This window comes from Columba livia, chromosome 14, assembly GCF_036013475.1.
Source record: "Columba livia isolate bColLiv1 breed racing homer chromosome 14, bColLiv1.pat.W.v2, whole genome shotgun sequence".
In the NCBI taxonomy this organism is placed as follows: Eukaryota; Metazoa; Chordata; class Aves; order Columbiformes; family Columbidae; genus Columba; species Columba livia.
Window position 1 is genome coordinate 10,014,407 of NC_088615.1, and position 24,806 is coordinate 10,039,212.

Genomic DNA, 24,806 nt, shown 5'->3' on the forward strand with positions numbered 1-24,806 from the left:
TGTGTTGTGAGCGGCGATGGCAGAGCTCTTCACAGCATCGGCACAGCCAGGATTCCATGTCTCAGGCTGCCCTGAAGTCAGCACTCGCTGGAAAAGAAGGCAGAAGCTGTTTATTCACTAGTTTTATTATGCACAGCAACACTCACAAAACACACCCCCAGGTCTGGGGGATGCCCCAGAAGTTAACAAGAAATTATGGCTAAACAAGTACTGACTTAGAAACCATGAGTGTTTCAAAGCCACCTTCCCCTTTTCTGAGTATTTTTGCCTCTTTGCCATTCAGGATCCTCAAAGCACCACGGCTGCCATAGCTGGACAGTGCAGCTCTCTGAGCTACATTAGTTGGTGGTGAATTTTTTTCCTCTGAGTATGTAAATAAATATCAATACTCTAAACCAAAGACCTCCCAGTAACTAAATATTATTTATCTTAAATTTATCTTAAAACTAAACAGCTTTGTCACATATGTTTAATAACAAAGAAACAAATTACAAAGGAGGAATTTTATTTTATTGGTTTTATTAAAAGTGATTGCATTATGTATCAATTTCTAACAGAGTTTTCACAGTTCATCAGAGATGTTGTCAAAACTCTGGGTGAGGCTCATTTTATTTCCCCACCAGTAACAGGAGACATCACAGCCTGCTTGTTTGTTTTAGTTTCATTCATTCCTCACAACAGTGACCATTTTCAAGCCATATCGGGGAAATCTGCCACTTCGCTGGGGAAAGGCACTTGTGAGCAAAGAACATTTGTGCACATAGTCTGAATTTGGGTCTTTTTAGGCATTAACTTGATATCCCAAGCAGGGTTACCGACAATAAACCGCAACATCTTACATCTTGCTTCCCGTGATCAATTAGCACATGACAGCGCACTTGCTAAGGATTAACAAAAAATACCTTTCCTATTTTATCCACATGAATCCTTGCATGGCAGCTAGTGACATTTTGTATCCTAAATATCTGAGAGACCACACACCTCGCATATACACCCGATACAGATTTTGGCACTCGCGTATCTCCCTTCTCGGTAGCTGTGCCGCCGTGGTGTCATTCGAGCAATGCACTCAGGCATGTCAGAGGTGTCAATCTCCTGGGAGCTCCGCACCCAGAGCTGCTTGCAGGGCATGATGGTGCACGTTGGGGACACTCGGCAGTGGGATTGCAAGCCTTAAGCAGGATGAAATCTCCATGCCGGCAGTGGAAATCTGCCTCGGTGAGGATCATAGGATAAAAACAAAGACCTTGAAACCACCAAAGAAATTGTTTTTAACCTCATCAGTGGGATCTGCAGCTCTTGGAATAATGCTTGCAATGACTAACTGTAGCTACTGAAAGAAAAAAAAAAAGGGGGTGAGCATAGCTTCAGTTGAGCCTAGCTTAGCAAGAATCCTGCGAATGCCGCTTCCTCCGCTGTCGGCAGCTCCCATCGGTGCTCCAGGCGCTCGGCCAAGCTGCTCCCCAACAATCTGGCAGATAGGGGAGCGTTACAACACAAATAATCCTGCAAGGTGCTGAGCACTGACCTGACCCAACCAAGCCCTTAAGCGGATGCTTCATTTGATGATGTGAGCGTCAGGAGCTCACTGGAATTCTTTCGTATTTGCTGGACTAGAGTTGAATTTTGCAGGAACTGCAGGATCCAGTCCTGCACCTCAGACAGGGAATGGTTCTCAAGCACACAGCAAGACTTTTGCTGGACATGGCTGTTCCCCATCTGAGGTGCAGGAGCTGTTGGACAAGCACAAAAGAAACACCAAAACGAAGAGCTGTAACTGCTGGTTGAGCTGCAAACTCCAAGGAAACACAATTTAAGAAATTGTTTACACTGAGGATGGTGAAACACTGGCCCAGGTTGCCCATAGAGGTGGTGGATGCCCCATCCCTGGAGACATCCCAGGCCAGGCTGGACGGGGCTCTGAGCAACCTGAGCTGGTGAAGATGTCCCTGATCATGGCAGGGGCGGCACTGCATGAGCTTTGAAGGTCCCTTCCAACCCAAACCATTCTGTGATTCTGTGATCACCAGCTACTTGTGCTGCTCTTACCAGCATCCCTTGCACTTGCCACCGGTCACTGGTAGAGATGGAGGGACCAAGCCAGAGGGGACTGACCCGGGCTGGCTGCTCTGACGCTGTCTGCAGTGCCAAGACATACAGATCTATAGGAGGGACGCAGCAGGGCACAGGGCAGGCTCACGTGGCAGCTGTCACCAGCCTCAGCTGCTGTGGGCTTGGGGAACACTGACACATGCGAGTAGGCTACTCCTTCCATTCCAGCTTATTTTACTTTCCAGAAAAGGATTGTTTGAAATTGATTTGTTGCTGGTTTAGGTGCTAAATATTTTAGGCAGAGCCAGCAATGGCAGAGGACAAGCATCTAGAGGGGTCTTGGACTAAAAAGCTAAGATACTCTTTCTACAAAATATCTTGTCTCAAGGGTTTTGTGAAATCAAGGTTACAAGGTATAAAGGACACCATTTAAATAAAAAAATACTTGTGGACACTGTATTAAAACATTTTACATCTCTGTTACACTGAGGCAGCAGCTTTGTCAATAAACTGAGCCAGCTTCACATCTTTCTTGGTCAGTCCACCGCAGTCGTGGGAAATTAGCGTGATCTGAACCTGTTACAAAGGAAAGGAAAGGGATTACAAAGCCATTTTGATCTCTGCCACGTAGGCTGAGCAGCAGTTCATTGGGAATGCTGTGTGTCTCTGTAGTAAACTGATTTTACATGATGCTCACTGCTCACGTAAACCAGGAGACATTGGAGGTGAGGAGGCTTAACAGACCCTGAAGTCTGACCAAAGTGAGCCCATTTGCAGAATAAAAACAGCTTTTGCATTCCTGGGCTTCATCCAAGAAGAGGTGTCTGATTAAATAACTGAATCTTTACATTTAAATTCCATGGATTGGTTTCATGAAGAACCTGGGCCAGTGACCAAGCTGCCAACAGCCAAGTCAGGGGCCCATGCGTTTTGTTAAAAACCAGCACCCTGAAGGTGAAAAAAAACCACTGAGCTTGTTGCGGATTAATTTCAAAAAGAAAAACAAACGGACTGGTGCATTTTGCTATGACGCAGCTGCCTGCGCGGGTTTGTTTAGACTAAGCCAGATGACATGTTGGGTGTTACTCTGTCTCGCTTTTGACTGAGATTTTGGGGAGAGAGGGGTAATAAAAATTCTGAATATTCTGGAAAGCCAAGAAAAGAACGAAGAGTAGGTGATAAGGACTTTGTCTGCTGATCATTTAATGTCCCCTTAAAGAGGGTGACCTGAAGGGCTGATTAGGAGGAGCCTGTGCTGGGATGCCTCTGTTAGGGGGAATGCTCTGCTCTGGGAGTGGTGGTTCCCAGCCACAGGCTGCTTGTCCACGTGTGCTTTTGGTATATTTTTAGTGAGATAGCCATATATTTGCCAAAGGCTAAAAGAAACAACTCGCTACAATGCAATGAGAAGTATTAGAAAATAAAAATAAAGGGACAGCAATCATTTCCCCCTTCACCCAGCACTTTCATTCGAGGGTTGCAGTATACCTTATAAGCCTTGTAAATATGAGACCACCATCAGGTAATATTATAAAGAAATTTTGTAAGCTGCTATGTTGAGACATAGGAAACTACAATTTTTAAAAAGTCAACCTTAAACTGAGACTGCCAGGCTCCCATTTAGGTACCTGTACATCGACAGTCTGCTACCTTGCACCGCTGGCTCCCGACCTGTTGCACAGAAAGGAATGAGGCTTGGTGGGTAGTTTTTTAAAACAGTCATTTATCCAGGTTGGCTAAATAAGAGTTTGAAGGCTTCTACTTTACTTTTAGATCCCAGCCAGAGTGGTAAAAGACATGTCCCAAGAGTTTGATTCCTGGGGCCATACATATCACCACTACAAATATCTCAATATGTCTTTAAAATCCCAAATATCTTTACAAAGACACAAAACCTCTTACCATTCCCCTACCTCCTCCTTGCATATAAACTTGCTATGCCTGTAACTAGGGCTGGTGAACACCTTACCTTGCTGTAGACATTAAACCATTCCGGGTGGTGATTCATCTTCTCTGCTTGTAGAGCAACACGTGTCATAAATCCAAAAGCCTAAGGAGAGAAAGAGCAAAGAGGAAAATACTCCTCCACCTGCCAGGACTGGCAGCGGATCTGCAAGAGTCACCCCAAAAATCTCAAAAACTCCTGGAGATGCTCCAGGTTGCTGCACCGCGGCCTTGTGCGTGTTCAAGGAGCATTTCACCTTCTCATGATACCGATGCATTTCCTGAGGCTGCTGAAATCATCCCCTTCAGACCCCAGTAAATCACCCTGCTCGATGTTACTTACTCCAGGATTCAGAGCCATTGCATGAGAGCAATGATTTTACCTTTGGCATCCAACAGTGATTTTTAAACATCCAAACCCCTCATCCCTTACTGCATCTTCAAAATGTGCCGTTTCCAATTAAGCATCAAGCCACAGCATTACTGATACCACTTTCAGAAACGCATGCTTTCATGTAGCTATTTTGCTATTTATTTTACTGGAGTAAGAAAGGTGGCAGGGGAGTTTGCCCCTCTGATTTATGAGAAAATATTTTCCCTTAAAATGAGTTAAAATTGGTTTTCCAATCCTCCATTCCTGTATTCTGCACAGCATGCTCCCTCAAGATGCAGGTTTTATCACAGGCTCAAGAAGAAAATAATAGCAGGACCTTGCCAAAATACTTAGAAGCAAATCACTACATTATAAAGCAAATTAGAATGTCCATGTAAATCAAGAACATGATTATGCAGCGGGGCCCAAACAGCCTCAGTGCATGAGCAGGACGCCCCTAAGTCAGTGCATTTTGTTCATACTGAGCACCATCCGTTGGGGTTCAGGACCCAAATTAACATGCAAAGCAAAAGTAACATCCACATTATAGTCTGGTTCATATTATAATACAACAAGCTCAACAAAACCCTACCTGATTTAGGGTTTTTTTTTGTGCCAATTTATGGAAGAGAATGTATATAGCCTGCATTCCAGCAAGTGATGGCAGTTTCAAACAAACATGTGGTCAATGAATAACATATAATGGTTGATAATAGTTTCAGTCTTTTTTCCTCTCACAAATTACAAAAAACTTTAAGAAAAAACAAAGAATCGGTGCCTGGATGAAGTATGACTTTGTTAGTTGCTTTGCCAGTCAAATGAATGCAAACGTTATAATCAGGGGAAATCATTCCAATGAGGTTTGTCATTTGGAAATCACCAAACTGTCAGCAATTAAAAAGCTTTTTTCTTTGACCCAGGAGCATTCCAAAATTCGGGGAAACCTAACTTCCCTTGAAGCTCTCACTTGGTTTAGTTTTACTTCAAGTGAACAATTAATTTTAAAAATTTGCAAATATTTCAGCAGCATGTTTGAAGCAGAAAGCTCCAAGTTGTGCATTAGATGTTAGCAATGATTTGCAAAACTTCTGCATTAATAGTGCTGAACGATACTCAATTTAAATGTTTTTAGACTGTTCACGGGCTTAATAGGAATGTATTTCCAACACAGCAATCTATATAGAAATGTCCCCAAAAGTTTAAAACATGCATCTGCAACTACATTGCCTCTGTGCAACCAGACAGCAGGGGAAAAATAGATTGAATCTATGAAATCCCTACCAAGTTAATGTGTGCTCTACCAGTGTCTGTCCATCTGAGGAACTCACCCACCTACATATATGTATGCAGGTTATATTACACATTGTACAATCTCCATTAAGGTCTTAAATACTTCCTTTGCTAATTAAATGAATTGGAATGCTCTTGTTTATGAATCACCTTTATATTTGTAGAGCCGTAACCTTTCTTTGGGAAAATACAATTGGCTCTGGAAGGAAAAGATATTTAGGTTTGATTAGATATGAAAACACCATTACATAAAATCAGCTTGGACATTTCTTCACGTCTTGAAACTTGATCGGTAATTTGGTCTAATTGGTGATCAAGGAAACTATCTTGTGATCAATTAAAGTAATTACCACATTCCGGCAACACAACCAACCTTAATTTGAGCAGGAGTCTGCACTTCTTCAACTTTAATTAAAAATAATGAAAATTATTAAGCAGTCTGCAGTGCAAGATCATTGTCAAGACTGCACTGGTGGGCAGAGTTTATCAGACCGTCACACATTTCTTGATGAAAGTGGGGCAAGTACTTCGTTCCCCACAGCGAGACCCAACACAATCTTGACTCTTGTTATATTAGTAACAGAGATCTGCAGCCCCTCAGCTGCTACCAAGAACTTTTTCAGATTTTTCCCTGAAAAAAATAAAAAGAGAGGAGAAAGAAAGGATTTGTGCATTTTCTAGAAGGCATAAAGAAGTGCTAAAAGAGGCTTTGGTGTATTAGATATTATCAAGTATTCTGACATTTCAGTAACAGGCACATTAGGCAGACATTTTCACTTTAACCCTTTTAGGACATTTGGGCTAAAATAACAGCCAGACATACAGGTTACTCTAAATAAGTTCATCATGTCTCCCAAGTGATGGCAGACAGAGAGTCCCTTCAATGAGCCATAAACATCATTAGAAAAAGCAGCAAGTGAAGGAATCCTGCACAGGCAAGGAGATGCCTTGGGTGTACTAGTATGTCTCTTCCCTTCATATCTTTTAAGATCATGAAAGAAGGACCTAAAGGAACTAAAACCTGGTGTTTCAGTCATAACATTACTTCTAAAATGTTATTTTAATACCACCAGCCATAGTATGCCTCTATGAGATACAAATTGGAGCTACAATTGGAAGAACAAGTTAACCTAATAAAGTAAAAAAACAAAACAAAACAAACAAAAAAAAACCCCAAACCAATCAAACACAACCCCACTCACTTTAAAGTATTCAGCTGTCGCATAGTGTTTTGGGACTGGCCCAACTTCTTTTGAAAGTGACAAAATATGCCATCACAAAATAAAAATTAATGTGACTTCTGTTGCCTGAGAATGGGAAAACCAGGGCCAGACACTTTGCTGTCAGAAGTGGGAGGAAAAGACGAAATTCCATCTGTCCCTCTGCGCCGCACGTGGCTGCACGGCTCTGGGAGAACCACAGCATCCCGGAGCTAATCTGCTATTATTCTTCCTTTCACACTTCTTAAGCAAGGAATCAATTCATCTTAATACTTTTAAAACATGCTGCTTTTGTACAACGCTTGCCAACATTATCTTGATGAGTTACACATCAAAGCAACACAGGTCGATATGTCGTGCTAATATATCACCGCCCGCAAGTCCCTAGTGATGGATTATCCCAGAGCATCTCCAGAACAAAGCAGCTGACAGTACTTGACTCAAAAGTGGAGATATTCAAGAAAAACAGCTGAAAGGCTCAACAATATAACAATACACACTTTTTATTTATTTGTTCTAAAATGCGTACGCTAGGAAGAGCATACCCAGGCTTCTTAAATCCTTCGGACACTCAGCCAAGGAAACCATATGCTAATCACAAGTACATTAAGGTTTCTGCCGCCCATCTGTCATTATTACACTGGAGGTAGCATTAACCTTGACCTTCTGGCGTGCGAGGGCTACCTGTCTTCCCTTCCCCACCCACCCAGACTGCATCTGTATCATTTATCAGTGGGAAATGAATAAATAAAACAAGTTATAGCGACATTGTCATCCAAGGCAATGATGACGACACCTCACAAATTTGCTTTCCATTCATCCCAGTGAAAAACCACCCAGTATACAGCACGTGTTCTCCGGAGGAGTTTGACACGCGTAACAACAATAAACTCAAATCCTTAAGGTTCACTTCCAAACTGCAGAAGCTTTCACATATCCAGCTGACATTACTACCTAACAGTGAGCTATGGGTCAGCAGATAAAAGGAAAAATAGCTTGACATTAATGAGGTTTTAAGTTATGTTTAGCTAGTCACATGAGTTTGACTCAATCTCATGACATTTTCTGTTGTGCTCTCAAGAAAAATGCAGGGTTTGTTTAACTCTCTTTACTCCATTAAGAAAGACTTTTACCTTACAAATATGCAAAACTCATCTCACAAGGCTACACTCTTCATCTGAAAATGACAAGATGGTTAAAGCACACCAAAAAAAAAGAGAAATCCAACTGGTATTTAGGAAGGTGATGGCAGCATGGGAGAACAGGTATTCATTCTCAAAACGACATGCTCATTGTGGGATTCTTCCCTGATGGGCTCATCTGCCTGCCTGAACCATCCCCAGGGACGCCACATCCATGTGGCATTAGATATTTTCATTTTTTCTTCTTTTTTCTTGGCCCTGTCTCTATTCAACCATGACATAAACCAGGGGAACGCCTTCCCACTGCTCTTCGCCTTTTTAATACCATTCCAAGAACAGCCAGACAGTCCTTGAGAATGCAAGTAAATCATGTCCCAAAATAGAGCTACACTCAGATTATTCTTGCCCCCATCTCTCCAGTGAGAGTGGAAGCGATGGCCACGCCAGCTCCAGCATTGTGCCCGCGTTTCCCTGCTCCCTCCATCCCTTCCCACTCAGACACAGGCAGCCAGAAGGCTCTGAAGGTGAGCAACATCTCACACATCACAGCCAGATATTTTTTTTAATAGCCCAAGCCAACCTCCCCACTCCCCAGGCATCGCTCAGGACTGGGGAAAGCCATACTCCAATGACACTAATAAAGGGAAGGGACAGCAGAGGAATACTGCAGACATACGGCCATTTCTGTCTACATAACAAAATGTGAAACTAGAAAAACCCCCCACAACTACAATTTCAAATGTAATTGCCTATGCTTTTCTGCGTTTACAATACCCTTTTAACATCCAGCACCAACTACTCGCATCGCCCATACTTATCTGCACACATCCTTTATACAGAACTGAAATGCTGCTTTGCTCTCTAAAAAAGTCACCTTTTTATATTCATACTACAGCTGTAAACACTGCTCTCCATGTTAGATCTGTGAAGACCTTTACACCATGTTCTGCAAAGAACGCTGTTTCTGTCTCCCAAGACTTGTTTACAATTATGTCGGTGAAGAAACTAGCTCGCCAGCTCTATATCAAACATTTTTGACAGCAAAAGCACAAACACTGATCTATTCTAAGTAGTTTGCCACTCTATGTAATCTTGGAAAAGGCATTCTTGTCTTTGATTCTAAAAATGTTTATACTTCATACATTATGCAAATAGTTTTTATATATTAAGAAATAATGCAAGTAAAGCTCAAGTTAAATTAAATTCTTCAACAATAACCTTGCCAAAGCACTGATTTTCCTATAAAAAAAATTATTCCAATTTGTTGATCTTACATTGGATGAAACATACTGTAACAATCTTCATAATTTATGTCCTGTTGGGACACTATGATTTAAAGTAACATAATACAGACCAGCATCACCGCTAATCTAAACCACCTGACCAGATAAACAACAGTTTCCCCTTCTCTCTTCATTGAGGGTATTTCTGTTTATTGTCATATGATTTACCAATTTGAAGAACATGAAGAATAAATGGAGGCAAAGAGGAGCAGGGCTGGGAGGCACGGCCTTTCCTCAACGGGGACGTTTCTCACACAGGTACCGGTACAATGTCAAGAGCTGCAGGAGATGACAGAAGGCAATTTCAGGAATTCTGTCCCAGGAAAAGCCCAAACCACTTGGAATTTTACACTCGCTGGGCAGGATCCAAACCAGGCGCAGCACTAGACACAACACCGTCCTGATGCTGCTCGAGACGCAGCTTCTCCAAAAGAGGTTTGAGTCAAGGGCTTCATCTCCCAAGCTCAGCAGTGACCTACGTGATGACATCAGTTTGTCGCAAAGCAGGTGCAAGAGTCATTTGCCCCATCTGAGACTCAACTGGTCTGGAAAAACAAACACAAATTTTCATCTGAGGCCGAGGGACATGGGATCAACACGAGCAAAGGGACCAAGGAAGGCAGAGAGCAGGGACCTGCTCTTACAGTCTTCTCCTCGCTCGTCTCTCCTCTTCCCCTTGTGCTCACTAAGCGTGTGACATACACACGATCCGCACAACAAACCTCAACTTTATCTTTTCTCAGTCTGTTAATATCAGGATTTTCATAACTGCTGACTTTAGATATATTTTTCTCTTATTGCTGATAACACAAAATGTTACATCTGTTACCATCTTCCTCATCACATCCTGACTTCCCCAGCAGCCTCACTGCTGAGAATCCTTTTTCCTCTTCTCGTTTTTATTACAATAAGTGATTGCACCTGGATTTTTGTGAACAGAAGGCAGATAATATTCTCAGTGATTCAATGAACAGACTTCACGCCAAAATTAATCACCTATTGTACCCAAAAGATTTACAGACTTGATGGAGTAGAAGTGAGAGAACATGGAGATGTCGTAAAATGGCATAAAAACCTTTTTCTGTGAGTGATAAAAGTTTCAAGCCTAGGCTCTCCTGGCTCAATACAACCATATTACAAAACACATTCATTTGCTTATGGGTAGATAAAAATAATTACAGTTGCCCATAAAGACTATTGCAAAATCAGTAGACATCCTAAATCTCAACCTAACCTGGAACAAGGTCCCATTATATCTGTGATATATCACTTCACAGAAATATTCAAAATAAATGCCCTTTTCCCCCCCAGTTCCTTAGCACTCTAGGTAAACACAGCCTCATAAACATTATTTATTCAAAAATACAGAACTCTAAATTAGATTTTAGAGAGAAAGGAGGAAAATAATCCCTGGTTTCAGGACTGAACCAGAACACAGAATAAGTCCTCCAGCCACATAGTCAGCTAAATGTGACTCTCCACCTCCCAAGCCAATTTTGTATGCTTTGTGCTCAAAAATGGAATATAAAGGTTGCACTTAGGAGGTTTACACCAAATAAAATGGCTATTTCAAGAAACATTACTTTTTAAAATGAGCTTTTTGCACTCTACCTAAAAACATTAAATAATACAGCGAAGCTCCCATTAACCAAGCACCTGCTAAAGCAATCAGTCACTTTAAATAATAAACTCTCTTGGCTGAACAACTGAAAGAACAACGATAACTTCACTTGTTAAAGCAAATGTTTGGCCCAGCAAATGAAACCCCTGGCTGGACTGTAATAAAGCCATCACACAAACCACCACAAAATAAACCCGTAACAAGGTGCGGTTTGTCTCTAGTTCCAGCCCTGTGAGTTCAGGCATCCTGTGCCAGGGCGCTGCCCACCAACGTACTTCGTGCTGCACAAGGATGCTGCCACTTGGGCAATGAACCAGCCTCAGCCACGACAAGAAGCCATGGCAAAAATTAATAAAAATTAATTTAGGTGACTGCCCCACTTCAAAAAAGGTGCTCAAATCCTCTGACTTTGTTAGAGAGCTCAGGTACGGTGCAGAAGAACAGAGACATTCATTATCCCATCGCACCATGTTTTGGATGGAACAGACCTGGTGAAATCAGGACAAAATATTACTGGTTTACCCCCGTTTCTTTTCAAACACACATGAAGGAATTGTTTCATTCTGTAGACATGAATATGAAGTTCACATGCCATGCATGCTGTGGATAACATAGGGAGTGCTCAGACAAAATTCTCCTTGGTCTTTTGGCCAAAATTACACGTACTACCAGTTTAATATCCAAAATCTTCTCTGCTGAGTATCCAAGGGCAATCATATCCTGTCTTTGATAACCCTCTAAATCTCTGCCATTTATGATCCTAGGAAAACATCAAAGAGTGGTAAGAAAGGCACTGCTTTTTGATGGACTAAGAGAAGAAGTTCCTGGTCCCATGACCATTCCATCTTCTACTATCCCCCTTACCCACTACTCTGTCAGCTTTTTGGTTTTGTCTTTTTAAGACAAGGTCAACCTTTCCAACATGTGACAAAGAAATCACGATGGAGTTGTGAGGAATTCTCAAGAGGTCTTCTGATCACCCTCTTGGCCAAGCCAGAAGCTAAAAAGACCTAATGCTATGAAACAAAGCAAACTGAGGAACATTTACTGCAGATCCAGCCAGGGATGTTGAAAGCATCCTGCTGTATTGTCAGAATGGGTCTTCATGTTTGGCTTTTAATTTATATTGCACTATAAAATTCAAACATTATTTTGCAGACAGACATTTCAACTCTAAAAGTAACAGATCCTTTGAAGAAAGATTAGGAGAGAGCAAGCATCTTCCTCTTTGCGGCATCCTTTGGTCTCAGAGCGGTTTGGTACCTTGCCTGGTTTGCCATGCCCAGTGCTCGCCCTGTGATCTGTAGGCCACCTAGACCTGTGCTTCATCTCCCGTCCCTGGTATTTGGAAGAATGAGTGGAGCAGGTCATGGAGAAATGGAGGAATGCAACTGCCCTAACTCACATTATTAAGAACCAGGCTCATTCAAGTGCCAACAATTTAGATAAACAAGCTATATTTGACATTTTCAGCTGTCTTCAGACTCCTCCATGTGCTCCAAGTACATGCCCAAGGTGGCAGAGTACATTCAATGTCCAATATATTGAGAGGTCCCATTAATTTTTTTGGCTGGTTGATTTTTTTCACTAAGATACAAGGGTTCCTCTGGGTAATCCACACCATTAGTACATCGGTACACCTGGGAACAGAGAGATGGGCTCATTAAGGGGAGACAAATACTAATTCTCAGTCCTCTAGCAAACACCAAGTTCTTTTACAAATTCATAAAAGCACATCATGAAGGGAAACCCTTTGTACACCTCTGGTTTTTCATTAGATTGGGCATTACAAGATGCATGCAGAAACACAACATCCTGGGCTTATACAGCCAACGGTGGTTGCTACAACCACCCACCTACTGTATCATGGAATAAAGATTCTCCCAACCACGGACACCTTGGTCGTACACAGACATAACTTTAACTGCCTACTGTTATCACAGCGTGAGGAAAATTGTGCTAAATCATGAAATCAGGACATTCCTCTTTGATCCGAGGAATAAAATCACCTTTTCCTACACAGCACCCTTAGCACTAGGTAAGCCCAGCAGTGAGGTGCTGACTCAGCACGGGGGTCCCCACCAAATCCCTCCAAGATATCACAGCCAGCTTTATGTTTGTCCAAAGCAACTTGTTATCTCAGCCCAACAAAATTAAAAGAAGAGAAGGGGAAGAGGAACATGGGAAGCTCTCCCCATACGAGGCAGGTTTGTGAGAATAAAGAGGAATTAAAGAAAAAAAAAATTACAATCACGTCACCTCGATAAACTGTGGGCCTGCCAGTGGCTTTTCAGAGCAGATGTAACGTTTTAGCCAACCGTGATTGTTTGTGAAAGAAATAATTCTGATCAAAACCCCGAAATTGCAGCCAGCAGAAGCGCTGCACTTCATCACGTTAATCCGGCCTGACGGGGAGCGGCGAGCGGAGATTCCGACTGCGAGAGGAGCAGATGTGAAAGGTCAGTGCCGGCCCGCGACTTCAAACCCCTTAACGTGTAAAACAGTGTGCATTAAAGCCCGAAACGGCTCACCGCGGGATTAACGGATGTCCGCTAAGCGGGTTTGATGTGCTTTTTTTGGTGAGTAATGGTTAATTTTTAAATAGGGGCGTTACAGATTTATTTTAGTTGATTCTGCCAGCCAGCGTCCATTTTTAATTACAATTGCAGAGGATAATATCCCAAAGCTTCTCCCTCCTTCATGGGAGTAGGAGAAAGTGAGAGCTGCTGGCATAAAAGGCAATTAATGGTTTGAAAACACAGTCAGGCATTATTCCAAAAGCAAGAGGATGCAAAAGGTTAAACAACCAGGACAGGGAGATGTGCTGTTTGCATTTAATCAGTATCTTTCCAGCATTCCCATAAAAATAAATTTTAATGCATAAAGAGTAGCAAGACACCAGGTTTCCTTAACTGAAAAAGTAAAAAAAATCATTCTGAGTGACCATCTTCTTCAGCAAAGGCAGCACCACTCATACTTGCATTTTCCCAAATGAAGGTGTCCAACTGCATTCAAAATTGTGACATTTTCCAAAGGTGGTTTAACAACGAAAGAGTCCGAACTTTAGTTAAAATCAAGCTGACCTGCTCACATTTGCGGTTCTTTGGTACAAATGTACCGCAGCCCTGCCCACGTGGCTGATACAGCGTTTGTTCTATTTAATTCAAACAGAGTGAGCAATCAATCTGTGCAGCTGAAAAAAAAGGAGAAACATTTCTTCTACTCCAAATCTACAAGACAGCTTGTGAAATCTAAAAGGAATTCTGACAAATAATTTCTTTTGCACTTTCAGATCAATACATTAAACAAGCACAAGGCAAATGCTGTAATAATTTTTACATGAGTGATAATAAATCCATCTTTTAAGGAAAGCATTTGTATTAGAGCTAACTGGAGAGCAGCCCAAAGGTCAGCTGGGCAAATTTAAGCAGTGGCCTGTTTAAATGGAGATACAACAGGTCTCCTCAGTGGGGCAAACTCAGCCATTAGGAATGCCACTGCCCCCAATAATTATAACCAATAAAATAATGGTTTATTCTAGGATGAAATATGACTTAGCTCATCAAGAAAATGAGCATCCCTAATGACAGCTAAGTCACAAGAAAAATTAAACGGATGCAACTTCTCCAACACTTATGATGGGCCACCTTGCATGATGAAAGAGATGAAGGACATTCCTGCTCTGAATCTTTAACTTCAACATGATTAATTTTATTTAAATATGACTAATATAATGACATTTTATACAATCCTGGCAGCCTGATACTGGTGATACTGCCAGGATGACGTTATAACGGTGACACTGGTACTTTTAACTTGTCCCAAGCAGGTGGGACACAAGGGCAGTGTGACCCATACACACAGACCCTGGCCAAAGAGGAGATGAGATACCCCACAAGGAGAAGAGGAGCAATCACTGCTCATCACCTGCCTGACTTTTATCAGACATTAATTTCTCATATGCATTAAACTCTGAAGTTTTAATGAAGGGACTGAAGGACAAAACAAGAGTTCCCAAATATATAAGGAAAGACTAATTGTGAAGGACTTTAAAAGACACAAGAAGCTGCTGATGCACTAAGGCTATCTGAAACAGAGAAACATTGCCAAGTGCAAAACGTTGGTCTGAAAATACTCTGGAGCACTGGCTGACTTTACATGTGGTTTTGTACCCATGCTGATCATGAGAAGAAAATAAATCCAGTATTTCCCAGCACCAAGGATTTAATTTCTGCCTAGATGCAACCCGGTTCCTTATTTCCACCAGTACGGACTTCCAAGCTCTGCAGAATTTCCCACCTATAGCTAACCGCTCGCTGACAGGTAACTGGGAGCATCACTGGGAGCATCGCTGGAGACACCGTGTCCCACCAGCAGCATCTTCTCCTCTAAGGCCAGGGAAGGAGACTCGGAAGCTTTCAAACAAACCATTTCCCCAGAACACCCCCTTGTGTTCCACCAGCCTGGAGCTCCCTGCCTTCCACGGGCAGGCCAGGGGGACCACGTCCATGTCCCACAGCTGCACCTCAACCTGCCGACTCCGAGGCGAGAGCATTATTGACTGAATCACAAGAAGGCTGGACCATCCAGGAATCACATATATTTTACTGTGCACACTTGAGCCAGTTCATTGGTTTTGTTTCAGCCGGCAGGTTAACCTCTGCCAGTCCCAAAAACTTCACTATCAGTTTCTAATAAAGGAAAATGTCAACAGGAAGATATGCCAGAAATTCATTATTTTCAGATACAAAGATTTTTCTCAACTCTGTAAATCCACCCATAAATAATTCTGATTTATTGTAAATCGGTTATTGTATTCATAAACTCAGGGAAGTTAGTGAACAACATAACTACCAAAAGAAATACTTTCATAACTTTGCAGGTGCACAAATCACAGCATATGGGAGAGGATTCAAAGGATAACAGAAAATGAAGCAGTTTAGGAAAGACTATATGAAAACCAGCACCTACCTGGGCAGACAAAAAAAACAACATTTCATTCAATAGGCCATCTCATGAAAACTCTAGCAGAGGGAGCAAGCACACTGATACTACATTAAAACCAGCAAAAATTTTAAATGCTACATTAAAAATACCAAGATTTAAAATACTACAATAAAAATAGCAATTCCTCTCCAAACAAATGAAAGCAGGTTCGTCTTTTGATTAGCACAAGTGACAGTCGGGGGCTGAGGCTGCTCAGGCCTTGAGGTTAAACACAACCGACATAAGCTGCACCTGAATCCAATCAGTCCCTGGGTCTGAGAAGATTCACACGTGAGGACTAAATTTGTCACAAATGGGTTGGTTTCCGATCCTCCTGTAGCCAACTTGCTTTATTCTGACCCCCATTTAACAAATCAACTTAATGGGCACTGGGAGTGCTATAAAACTTAACAATGGAGTGATTTTAACTTTTAAAATATAGTTATGAAGCAAAATGTTGGAGAGCTCCTTCAATACTGGAAATCAAATTAAATCTAGACATTTTTTAACAGTCTTGACAGATATAATCCTAGTTACCATGTAAATTTATGGTAAGCTGCTGTGATATTAGCCACAGGTGCTACTTTTAATATATGGCCCGCATCTGGCTGGGAATAAAATTTCTCAGAGGACTGAAAATGACCTCACTATCAGACAATGGCGAAGAAAAAAACCCACAAGACCACTGTGGCATATAAAAAGCTGGAGATGTGATCCACAACCGAATATTTAACATGAAATTCATTTTAACTCTGCAGACTGTAGGTTAAAGGATATTATGTTTTCAATACGTAAAAGGCGTGGACAGATTTCAGCCAAACAGCCAAAAAATTAAGTACATAAAGCAGCAATGAAATACACTGCCTATGTACATAAAAACGAATTTTCCAATCTTTGATCAATCCAGAAGACAAAGCAACATGCCCGGAGTAGGAAAAGGGAGCGCTGACACAGACGACATTACAGGGACTGGCCCCATGTACCAGCATCGAAATAAGTAAAGAGTATTCATTGCCTATTCCACAAAATTCCTTCAGATGTGTAATTGTGATATTACAGTAAGGATTATCAATTTAAAGGGACAAATCTGAGTATGTCTCCCAACAGCTGAAGGAAAATAATTGGCATTTCCATGAGGACAGGGAAAAAAAAAAGGCATCTACTGTAACATGCTATCTCTGGGGCTTTTTTGTTTTGTTTTGTTTTGTTTTTCTGTATTTCAAGCGACAGAGCTAGAAAATTTAGAATGGAAATGCAAAGTGAGAATAATAATTTCTTTAGCAGTTCTAGATTTTTTGCAGATCTTTAAATAAGTTCTCAAAAAGCAACAATTCCAACAAAACACACGTGCTTCTACTCTCATTAAGCACTGTCCTTCAAGGCGTCTCCTTACTGTCCCCTCCACTCAGGCTCATCTTTTGCCTGGTCCCGTAGCCCCAGAACAGAAGATATTTTTAAAAGCTATTTTAAATCTCTTAGAGCATTTGATTTCCTGTCATTTTACAAAATGACGTTAGAGGTCTTATGGAGACTTCCTACATGACTTTGGTTTTTTTGGGGTTTTTTTTTAAGAAACCAGCCTTAATTAAAAACTTACCCTATAAAAGAAAGCAGCTGTAAACGTTGAACCTGACCATCAGCAAATGTGCCCACCTTTGTAATTTCCTAACTGCATTTTCTGCCTTGGCGTGATTACTGAAGGAAATGCAATCACACAGGCAGTTGCCCCTTAAACCCTCTGATCAAATCCAACCAACTTTGACAAGAGACATGGAAGTCTTGGAGTTAAGATGTTCCTGCAAATTTGGCAAAAACGAGCAGCTGGGCAAAGGACCCAAACTGAGTGCTCAGCACCATCCCCTGGAGCCCTTGGCAGTCGCCTGCCCTGCGGGGATTTGGCTCAAGATGAACCCGGGGAAACCCTGATTTTTAAGGTAGGTCTTTGCAGGATCAGTCCTCCCGAGATGTACTGAACTGCCATGAAAATCCCAGGAAATTCCTGAGATACAGGCAAGAACATCCAGGTCCTCAACAACCCTTCCCTACCTTGATGGCCAGCTTTTAACATTAGTCCCAACGTTTCCGCGGTTTCTTTTCTGAGCGTGCAGAACAATAATTGGGAGAAGTTACCAGCGTGGTCTGAAGGTGTAAATTAACTTTCTATCGGGATTCTGAATTTTGCTTGGGCACATTGGAAGCAGAGGGCTTGCTCCACAGCTGAAGATAAACATTTTTAGTAGCACAAAGACATGAATGGACTAGAGCGTGTCTTCTTGGTGCTACACAGCGGTCCAAAAGCATCACTAGCTGCTTTTCTCTTCCCTGCAGCCAGGGAAAAAGGCCCTGAATAAGCTCCCTGATGTGGCTGTGAGGTTCACAGAGACTCACCAGCCCCTGGGTGTGTGGCAGGGCTCGAGACTTGCCATGGCTGGTCTGAGCACATGTATTTGCCAACGCCTTGCTCATGGTCAGAGCTTTCTGCCAAGCATGTGCATCATGTGGGTCCTTGAGTCAGTACACCCCAGCGATGGGCCTGGAGGTAAAAGACTCCAATTTTAACTCCTTGCTGCCCACCTGCTGTTCAACGGTGGCAATAACCCACAGCAACTGCAAGGCGTAAGGAGGAATGGATGCACCAGCGCGATCAGCGCAGCTCTTCCAAAGTGCTCTCCTCCACAGTTGAGTTACATTTGCAATTTCCCCTCACTGTCAACGTATTTATATTTCATACAAGGCTCAGAACACCCACCACCCATCTCACACTGAAGGCAACAGGAACACAGACCAGCATGCAGCCCAGGACCAGTGTGTGAGGGGCACTCACCACAACAAAAGGGCTTTCCAGCTGGGGCCCAGGCTGGTTTCCAGCTTCTTTTAGAGAATTGTACCCAAAAAGCCCATTTGCACGAAAATGTATCTTCTGAGTAACCAACAGCACCAGTGTTTTCAAGTTCTGGGTTCCAAACCAATTCCCTAAGCCAGCGGTGTCATTAGCTCGTCAGCCTTAACGGAGGCAGCCCGTCACTGATGGCTTTTACCCGAGCTAATCTCGGCCTGAAAGCTTCAGGAATCTAAATAATTCTTGTTTCACAGAAGTTTCATTTCATTCTCATGCTGAAAAGAATATACATAAACCAAACTCATGTCTACACATTTGCAGGACTTTATAATAAAAGTTGTGTTTATATTCTTAACATCTGTTGACATACACAGACTTTGTAAACCTGGCAGAGATTTTAAAGCCACAGAATTTTCCATGCATCATGAACATTATCTGTGAGAAGCAATAAAAAAAAGCAATGAATACATTAATCATACCAATATCATCTGCAAAACATAAATCTGAAATACCTTTCATGTCAGCTCAACTACTCTTTCCTTTTTTTTTATACACACCTGATTTTACACCATCTGTAAAAGGGCAGCAAGAAGATCAGTGAGGAAGTTATAATTCTCAGTCCTGTGACTTTCACTAAATACTCACACTTTAAAGAAAGAAAATAGAATATTTATTAAGTGAAATTAAATAAGTTGTATCTGCAAGTTTGATTTTTTTCATTGCAGAACTAAATTCTCCTGGAGTACCATGTAGATATAGTTCCACTTTTGTCATTTGTTCCCTAGGTGGTAATAAGCACAATATTTATTAATAGTTATTATAAACATATGCATCAATAAGCATACATCCATAATTTTAATTTACTTTCAGCTTCAACTTATTGAAAGGCAAATACTTGCTCCCTAATACCAGCTCTGAGCATCCCCTCTGGATCTGCACATTGAGCCCTTTCCCGGGACTCTGATAACAGGAACAGGTTCTGTTCTCTGCAAAATGGGGACACTGCAGTAGCTCCTACAAATCAGCAGGTGAAATTCTGCCTTCAGATATTTGCACATAAACCTTGATCCAAACAGGGGACCCACCTGCCCAGCTCGTTCTCCTGGCGGAGCGCAGAATGTTCAGTTTTGAAGCCGATTTCCAGCCTTTGCTCTCATTTCTGCCTTCCCCGACATCCATGACGGGCAAGAATGAAAGATCCTGTACCAATATTTCCCAAACAATTCAAGCGGCAATTTTTTTGAGTACCCTGTCTAAGATGACATGTACCAGAAGTATAAATGTATACTATATCATTTACTAATGGGCATATTAAACATACTCAGCTTCCTATATTGGTCTGTGCTTCATCTGTCTTCAAATGAGGAAGACATATGGATATCTACCTATGTTGTAAGACAAACATGCACAGTCAAAACCCCACAACTTTGTAATTTTTTGCCATAGCAATGGGTTTTCTAAATATCTGCTGGTGGGGCACACTGGTTTGTCTCTTGACCCGTCTGTTGGCACACAGAAGTCCCTCTGATCAAACTGATTTATTTACAGAGTGCAAAACCACTTTTTCTTAACTTTGGGACAAAAGGTCGTTTCTAGTTGTGTTGAACCAACAGAGACTCTGACCATGCCCCGCAGAGATGCAGTGTCATGAATATTCAAAGAACAAAGGCTGAAAATCTCAACTCTTCCAAGAGTTACTTCCACCTCATCGGTGTCAAATGTGCTGGTCTCTCCTGGTTGCTCCAGCTCAGAGCTGCCTGCACATCTCACCAAGGTTTCATGTGAGCTCCCTCTCATGGGCTTCCCTCCTTCCTTCCCCTCTGAAATGTCTGATATAGTTTTATCTGTTCTGTATTAACGTTCAGGTTTGAAGTGCAATGCAGGAAAAGATGTACTCGGAGCTCTGGATGTGCTCCCTGGGCCAGCACCATCCTGCTCATGAGCTGGATTTGTCTCAAGTTTTCTCTTCTGCTTTCCCCCAGCTGAGAGGGGCCAGCACCTCACCCACCTTCCCTCTACTTCCCAGGCTTTCCTTGCCATGATAGCTACTGCACAAAATGCGGGAAAAATAAAGAGCCAGCCTTACAAGTTGTTGTTTATTTAGCTCACTGTGATTTCCAAAACAAATCTTGATCAGGGTTGAGGCACGGCCATGTAAATGAGAAGTTAAGAGCAAAGCTCCAGGTCCCCCTGCACAGCAGCAAAGCCTGGAGCTCACCCCGTCCCCCTCACAGCGGGAAGAAACAGCTCAGCAGGAGCCATCGCCCAACAGAACCTGGGGTTTCCCCTCCTACCCAGACAGCGCTCACCCCCTTCAGAAATAGAACAGAAGGGAAACGCCTGCTCTTGGAACGTGACTTTTTTCTAAGCAGTGTCATGACCCCTCAGGAGGCAGTTTTTGAGGGGAATGTAGCCGACCGCAAATCTCAGGAGAAACTCACGATTTCTAAAGCAAGTTTGTCACTGATGTCCAAGATGTGTTACTGTGAGTTTAGGACACGGCTCAGGATCCTGACTTCAAATGAAAAGCCAACGTGGTCTAACTCCAGCCTGCCGTGCTGGAGACACTGCGAGATCAGCTTCTATGATTCATTCCACAATACACTAGAATTCTGCCTTCCTGCTGGGAAAGCAAAATGTATCATATTTTCTCCACCTGATTTCCCAAAACTTTCTGTTCTTAACCCATTTTTTCTCAAGTTTTTCTAGTCAAAAATGAACCCCACTGTCCATCAGTTACATATTTCTAGCATTGCTTTATGAGTGCTAGTAATGAAAAAAATACCAGGATCAAATAATATGGGTCTAATCCCATAGTGCTGGCCCTAGTATTATAATCAAGAAATTGTAATATTAGAAAAAAATCTACTTAACAACTACAAAACAGAATTAATTTACTCCACCTAATGAGATCAGAATTGGATAGCAATCTGCCAAGGCAAACCCAAGATAGTTTGGCCTCACAAGGATGCTCTCAAATTTCTGAATATAAATACTTTCCCACCAGGATCATATGGAAATCAAAGCAATTACATTTCCTTTATATACAAAGTGGTATATAAAAACAATTACCTGATTAAAATTTTTGAAATTGAACTCTTTGTAGATGGCGTCTCTTTCACCTAACTCAGACCAGCCAGAAGCTTTGAGATCAAGTAAAACTTGGTTCCTCTCCTCTGCTGTCAACCAGTGGGACTGCGAAGACTATTGAGGAAAAAACAACAACATGACAGGAGTGAGGCTGAGGTTCTCTTTTGTCCAACAATAAGAAAACCACACGATGAAATTGTGGTTATGTATTGTAGAAAGGTAAAGAGGTAGAAAATTCACTGTACAGTTTCTTACTGTCTATAATTTCACAGACCAGCGTAACTCAAAGCAGCCAAGAAAGACCATTTCTGTTTGGTCAATTAAGTTCAGTAAATGCTTTTGTACAAAGCCAACAGAGAGCATCAGGCTCCTTCATGGGAATGAACACAGACACCAGTGCACCTGTACCCTCGTTCACCTCCATCATCCAAATGCTGTAACAACTGAATTAATTTTCAAATATTCCATTCTGTCATATAAATAAAGGATTATTTACATTATATGCTAAATGTACAATTACAAGGTTAAAAGGGATATCAGGGGAATATCTCAAAAGACAGAAGCAAAATAGGAAATTGTATTCTCCACAACTTGCATGTTGCTATTCCTAAGGGAGCTGGAACAGATTTCAAGATAGCACACGCTGTGGAGTTCTGCAAGCAATAAAGAGCTTTTAAACTCACAATGAAAAGAAAAAAAAAATACAATCAAGACACAATTACGATATGCTACAAATTACTTCTACAAGCACTAGATTCTGCAAAGCCCCTATGTTTAAATATGTCCTGTTTTAAGTAAATTAGCCCTTCTTAAGCCACCGGGAACACAGATGTGACAAATTACACCATCTACCTAAATATCTGAACCCCTGTCTGAACTGCACATGAGGACAGGGACAGAGGAAAGTTCTGCGGAGTGTTCAGAGGGGCTTGAATATAAAAAAAAAAAAGAGCAGAGACTAAGGGCATGAGAGATTACTTAGACGATACATTCTAACAGGTGGGTCTCAAACTCACATTATGAACGCCATGCTTTAATGGGATGAACTTCTGTCCCCAGCAGAACGGAACTGAAGCTGCTGTAGCCGTTGAATTAGCAGCCAGCACAGGTTTGTGAGAACCTCCGGAAAAGGGCTGAGCGGTTTTGCCCCAGAGCGGCCCTGGGGCGCGGCGCTCTGTGCGCACCACGGCAGCGCCGGGGGTGACTTTGACTCTGGCAGCGCCGGCAGCTCCGCTGCAGAGACCGGCCGGAGCCCCAGTGCCACCAGATGGGGCTGCGAGCCCGAGCAGAGCAGGAATTAACGCAATTAGTGCGACCTCAGCAAGGCGTGGAGGTGCAGACAGCCGAGGAGCAACATTTTCACCAATAACGAGGGACATAAACCCCCAAATAGCGTAAATCAATCTGACGGCATCACTGCCACCGCTTGGGTTCAGCAGGATACACCCGGTCCACGAGATGGGTTTTACAGATCGCAAAATGAACTAATTTAGGCTCTTTACGCTTCAAATACAGCTTTGGACTCGTGAGAATACAAATATCAGATTTGTTGCTGCTATAAGTGCAGTTGCAGGCATGAATTTCTTACACTCTTCTTTTTCCAAGCACATACAAAAAATGCCAGAGCTAATGGCTGTCTTGCAATTTATTTTTATCTGGCAAGAGATTAAATGAGTAGGCTAATTTACAAAAAATCATGCGGGCGTGCTTTTTGTGAGATAGCAAAGTCCTCCAGGACTGCAACCAGGAGGCAGCGCCAAGTTCAGTCCCAGCGGGCAGCAAAGATGATCTCTGTTGGTTTTAGGGACGTTGCAGTCACCTTCCCGAGACACACAGGCGTTGACAAGGCAGTGCTGTGCCTTCAAATTAAACTGTGTAGTTTTTAATAGAAATACAGAGAGTGAGTTCGATGCAGGCCCCAGAGTACGCCAATTACAGCATTTTGATTAGGAATAAGTTACCGCGTTAGTCCCTCCAACACATCCACAACATATTCAGAAATGCAGAAGAAAGCAGCAGGAACTTGCTTGTAAATAAAGAGGTGGGAGATGCTATTTGCATTTTCACAGTCACGCACCCACAGCACCAGAACACGGCCCCCCCCAGAAAAGCAGAAACGTGCAGTGTGGGCACCAACACACCAATATTGACCTAGCACAGAATATAATGACCTGACTCACAACACACGGGTGACATGTAATCATCGTGGGGTTTAACCTTGGTCACCGATAACCTTCATTTAGAAGAATTTTAGGGGGGAAAAAGAACATTAAAAAATTAGTGTTAAATATTGCCGGTTCGATGGGTGAGGGCCATTAGCGATCAACTCCATGCACAAACTCCCACCAGCCACCGGGCGGGGAGCGGGGCCGGAGGCTGCGCGCCGAGCACGCGTGGCCGTGGGCGGCCCCTCCGCTCCGCTCCCGCAGGGCCCGCAGGACCCGGCCCCGCCACCGCCCGCCCCGGTAGGGCCCCGGCCGCCCCCCCGCCCCGCCGGGCCCCTCACCATGGCGGCTCCCCGCGCCGCCGCGCCCGCCGCCCGCCGCGCTCCCAGCAGCGCCCACCGCAGCCCGGCCCCGCCGCCCGGCATCGCCGCGCTCGGCCCCGGCCCCGCCTCCGCCGCTCCGGCAGCGGGAGGAGCCGCCGCCCGGATCGCCCGACGGGAACCGCGGCTGCAAAGCGGAACCGAGCGGGGAGACATGGAGGGAGCTGCTTCATCCCCCGCCCCGCAACAGCAGCGGTACCGGTACAGGAGCCACCGGCCGCGAACGACAGCGAGCGCGGAGGAGAACGGGAGAGCGGAGCCGCCTCGGGCTGCAGTGCCGGCGCTCCCGAGAGGGTGCGCGGCTTCTTCTTAACCCCGAGCGACGTTTCGTTGTCCGTTCCACCGGGCTGCACTGCGAGAGGCGCTTCTCAGAGCAGGAGGCACCGCGTTTTTCAGAACATCACAGTTTCTTCAGAGGTAT

General features: G+C 43.1%; 1 protein-coding gene across 10 annotated transcripts; it reads right to left on the reverse strand.

The window, feature by feature from the left end:
* Positions 1-502: 502 nt before the first annotated feature.
* On the reverse strand, positions 503-24,676 carry PCBD2 (pterin-4 alpha-carbinolamine dehydratase 2). 10 transcript variants are annotated; one of them, XR_010466143.1, is made up of 5 exons: positions 24,347-24,674; positions 21,823-21,954; positions 4,022-4,102; positions 1,749-2,628; positions 503-1,656 (listed from the first exon to the last, which is right to left on the reverse strand). XR_010466143.1 is itself a non-coding variant. In XM_065029973.1 (5 exons), exons 2-5 carry the CDS (start codon positions 24,042-24,044, stop codon positions 2,533-2,535), a joined length of 333 nt encoding a protein of 110 aa, XP_064886045.1. In that variant the 5' UTR covers positions 24,045-24,073; positions 24,347-24,376; the 3' UTR covers positions 503-2,532. The 10 variants fall into 10 exon arrangements, 8 of the variants coding, with proteins under 8 accessions (XP_064886045.1, XP_021144743.2, XP_064886043.1 ...); XR_010466142.1 differs by lacking the exon at positions 24,347-24,674 and adding an exon at positions 22,857-23,391; XM_065029973.1 differs by adding an exon at positions 24,021-24,073 and having other exon boundaries at positions 503-2,628; positions 24,347-24,376.
* Positions 24,677-24,806: the final 130 nt, after the last annotated feature.

Coding starts and splice junctions, on each gene's coding strand:
- PCBD2 (XM_021289068.2), bottom strand. CDS start 23,219: ATGTCCCTCGTTATTGGTGAAAATGTTGCTCCTCGGCTGTCTGCACCT. Junction 19,951..21,822: donor ATTTCAAAAATTTTAATCAG/GTAATTGTTTTT, acceptor ATATTGGTACAG/GATCTTTCATTCTTGCCCGT. Junction 4,103..19,835: donor CAGGAGAACGAGCTGGGCAG/GTGGGTCCCCTG, acceptor TTCTCTCCTTAG/GCTTTTGGATTTATGACACG.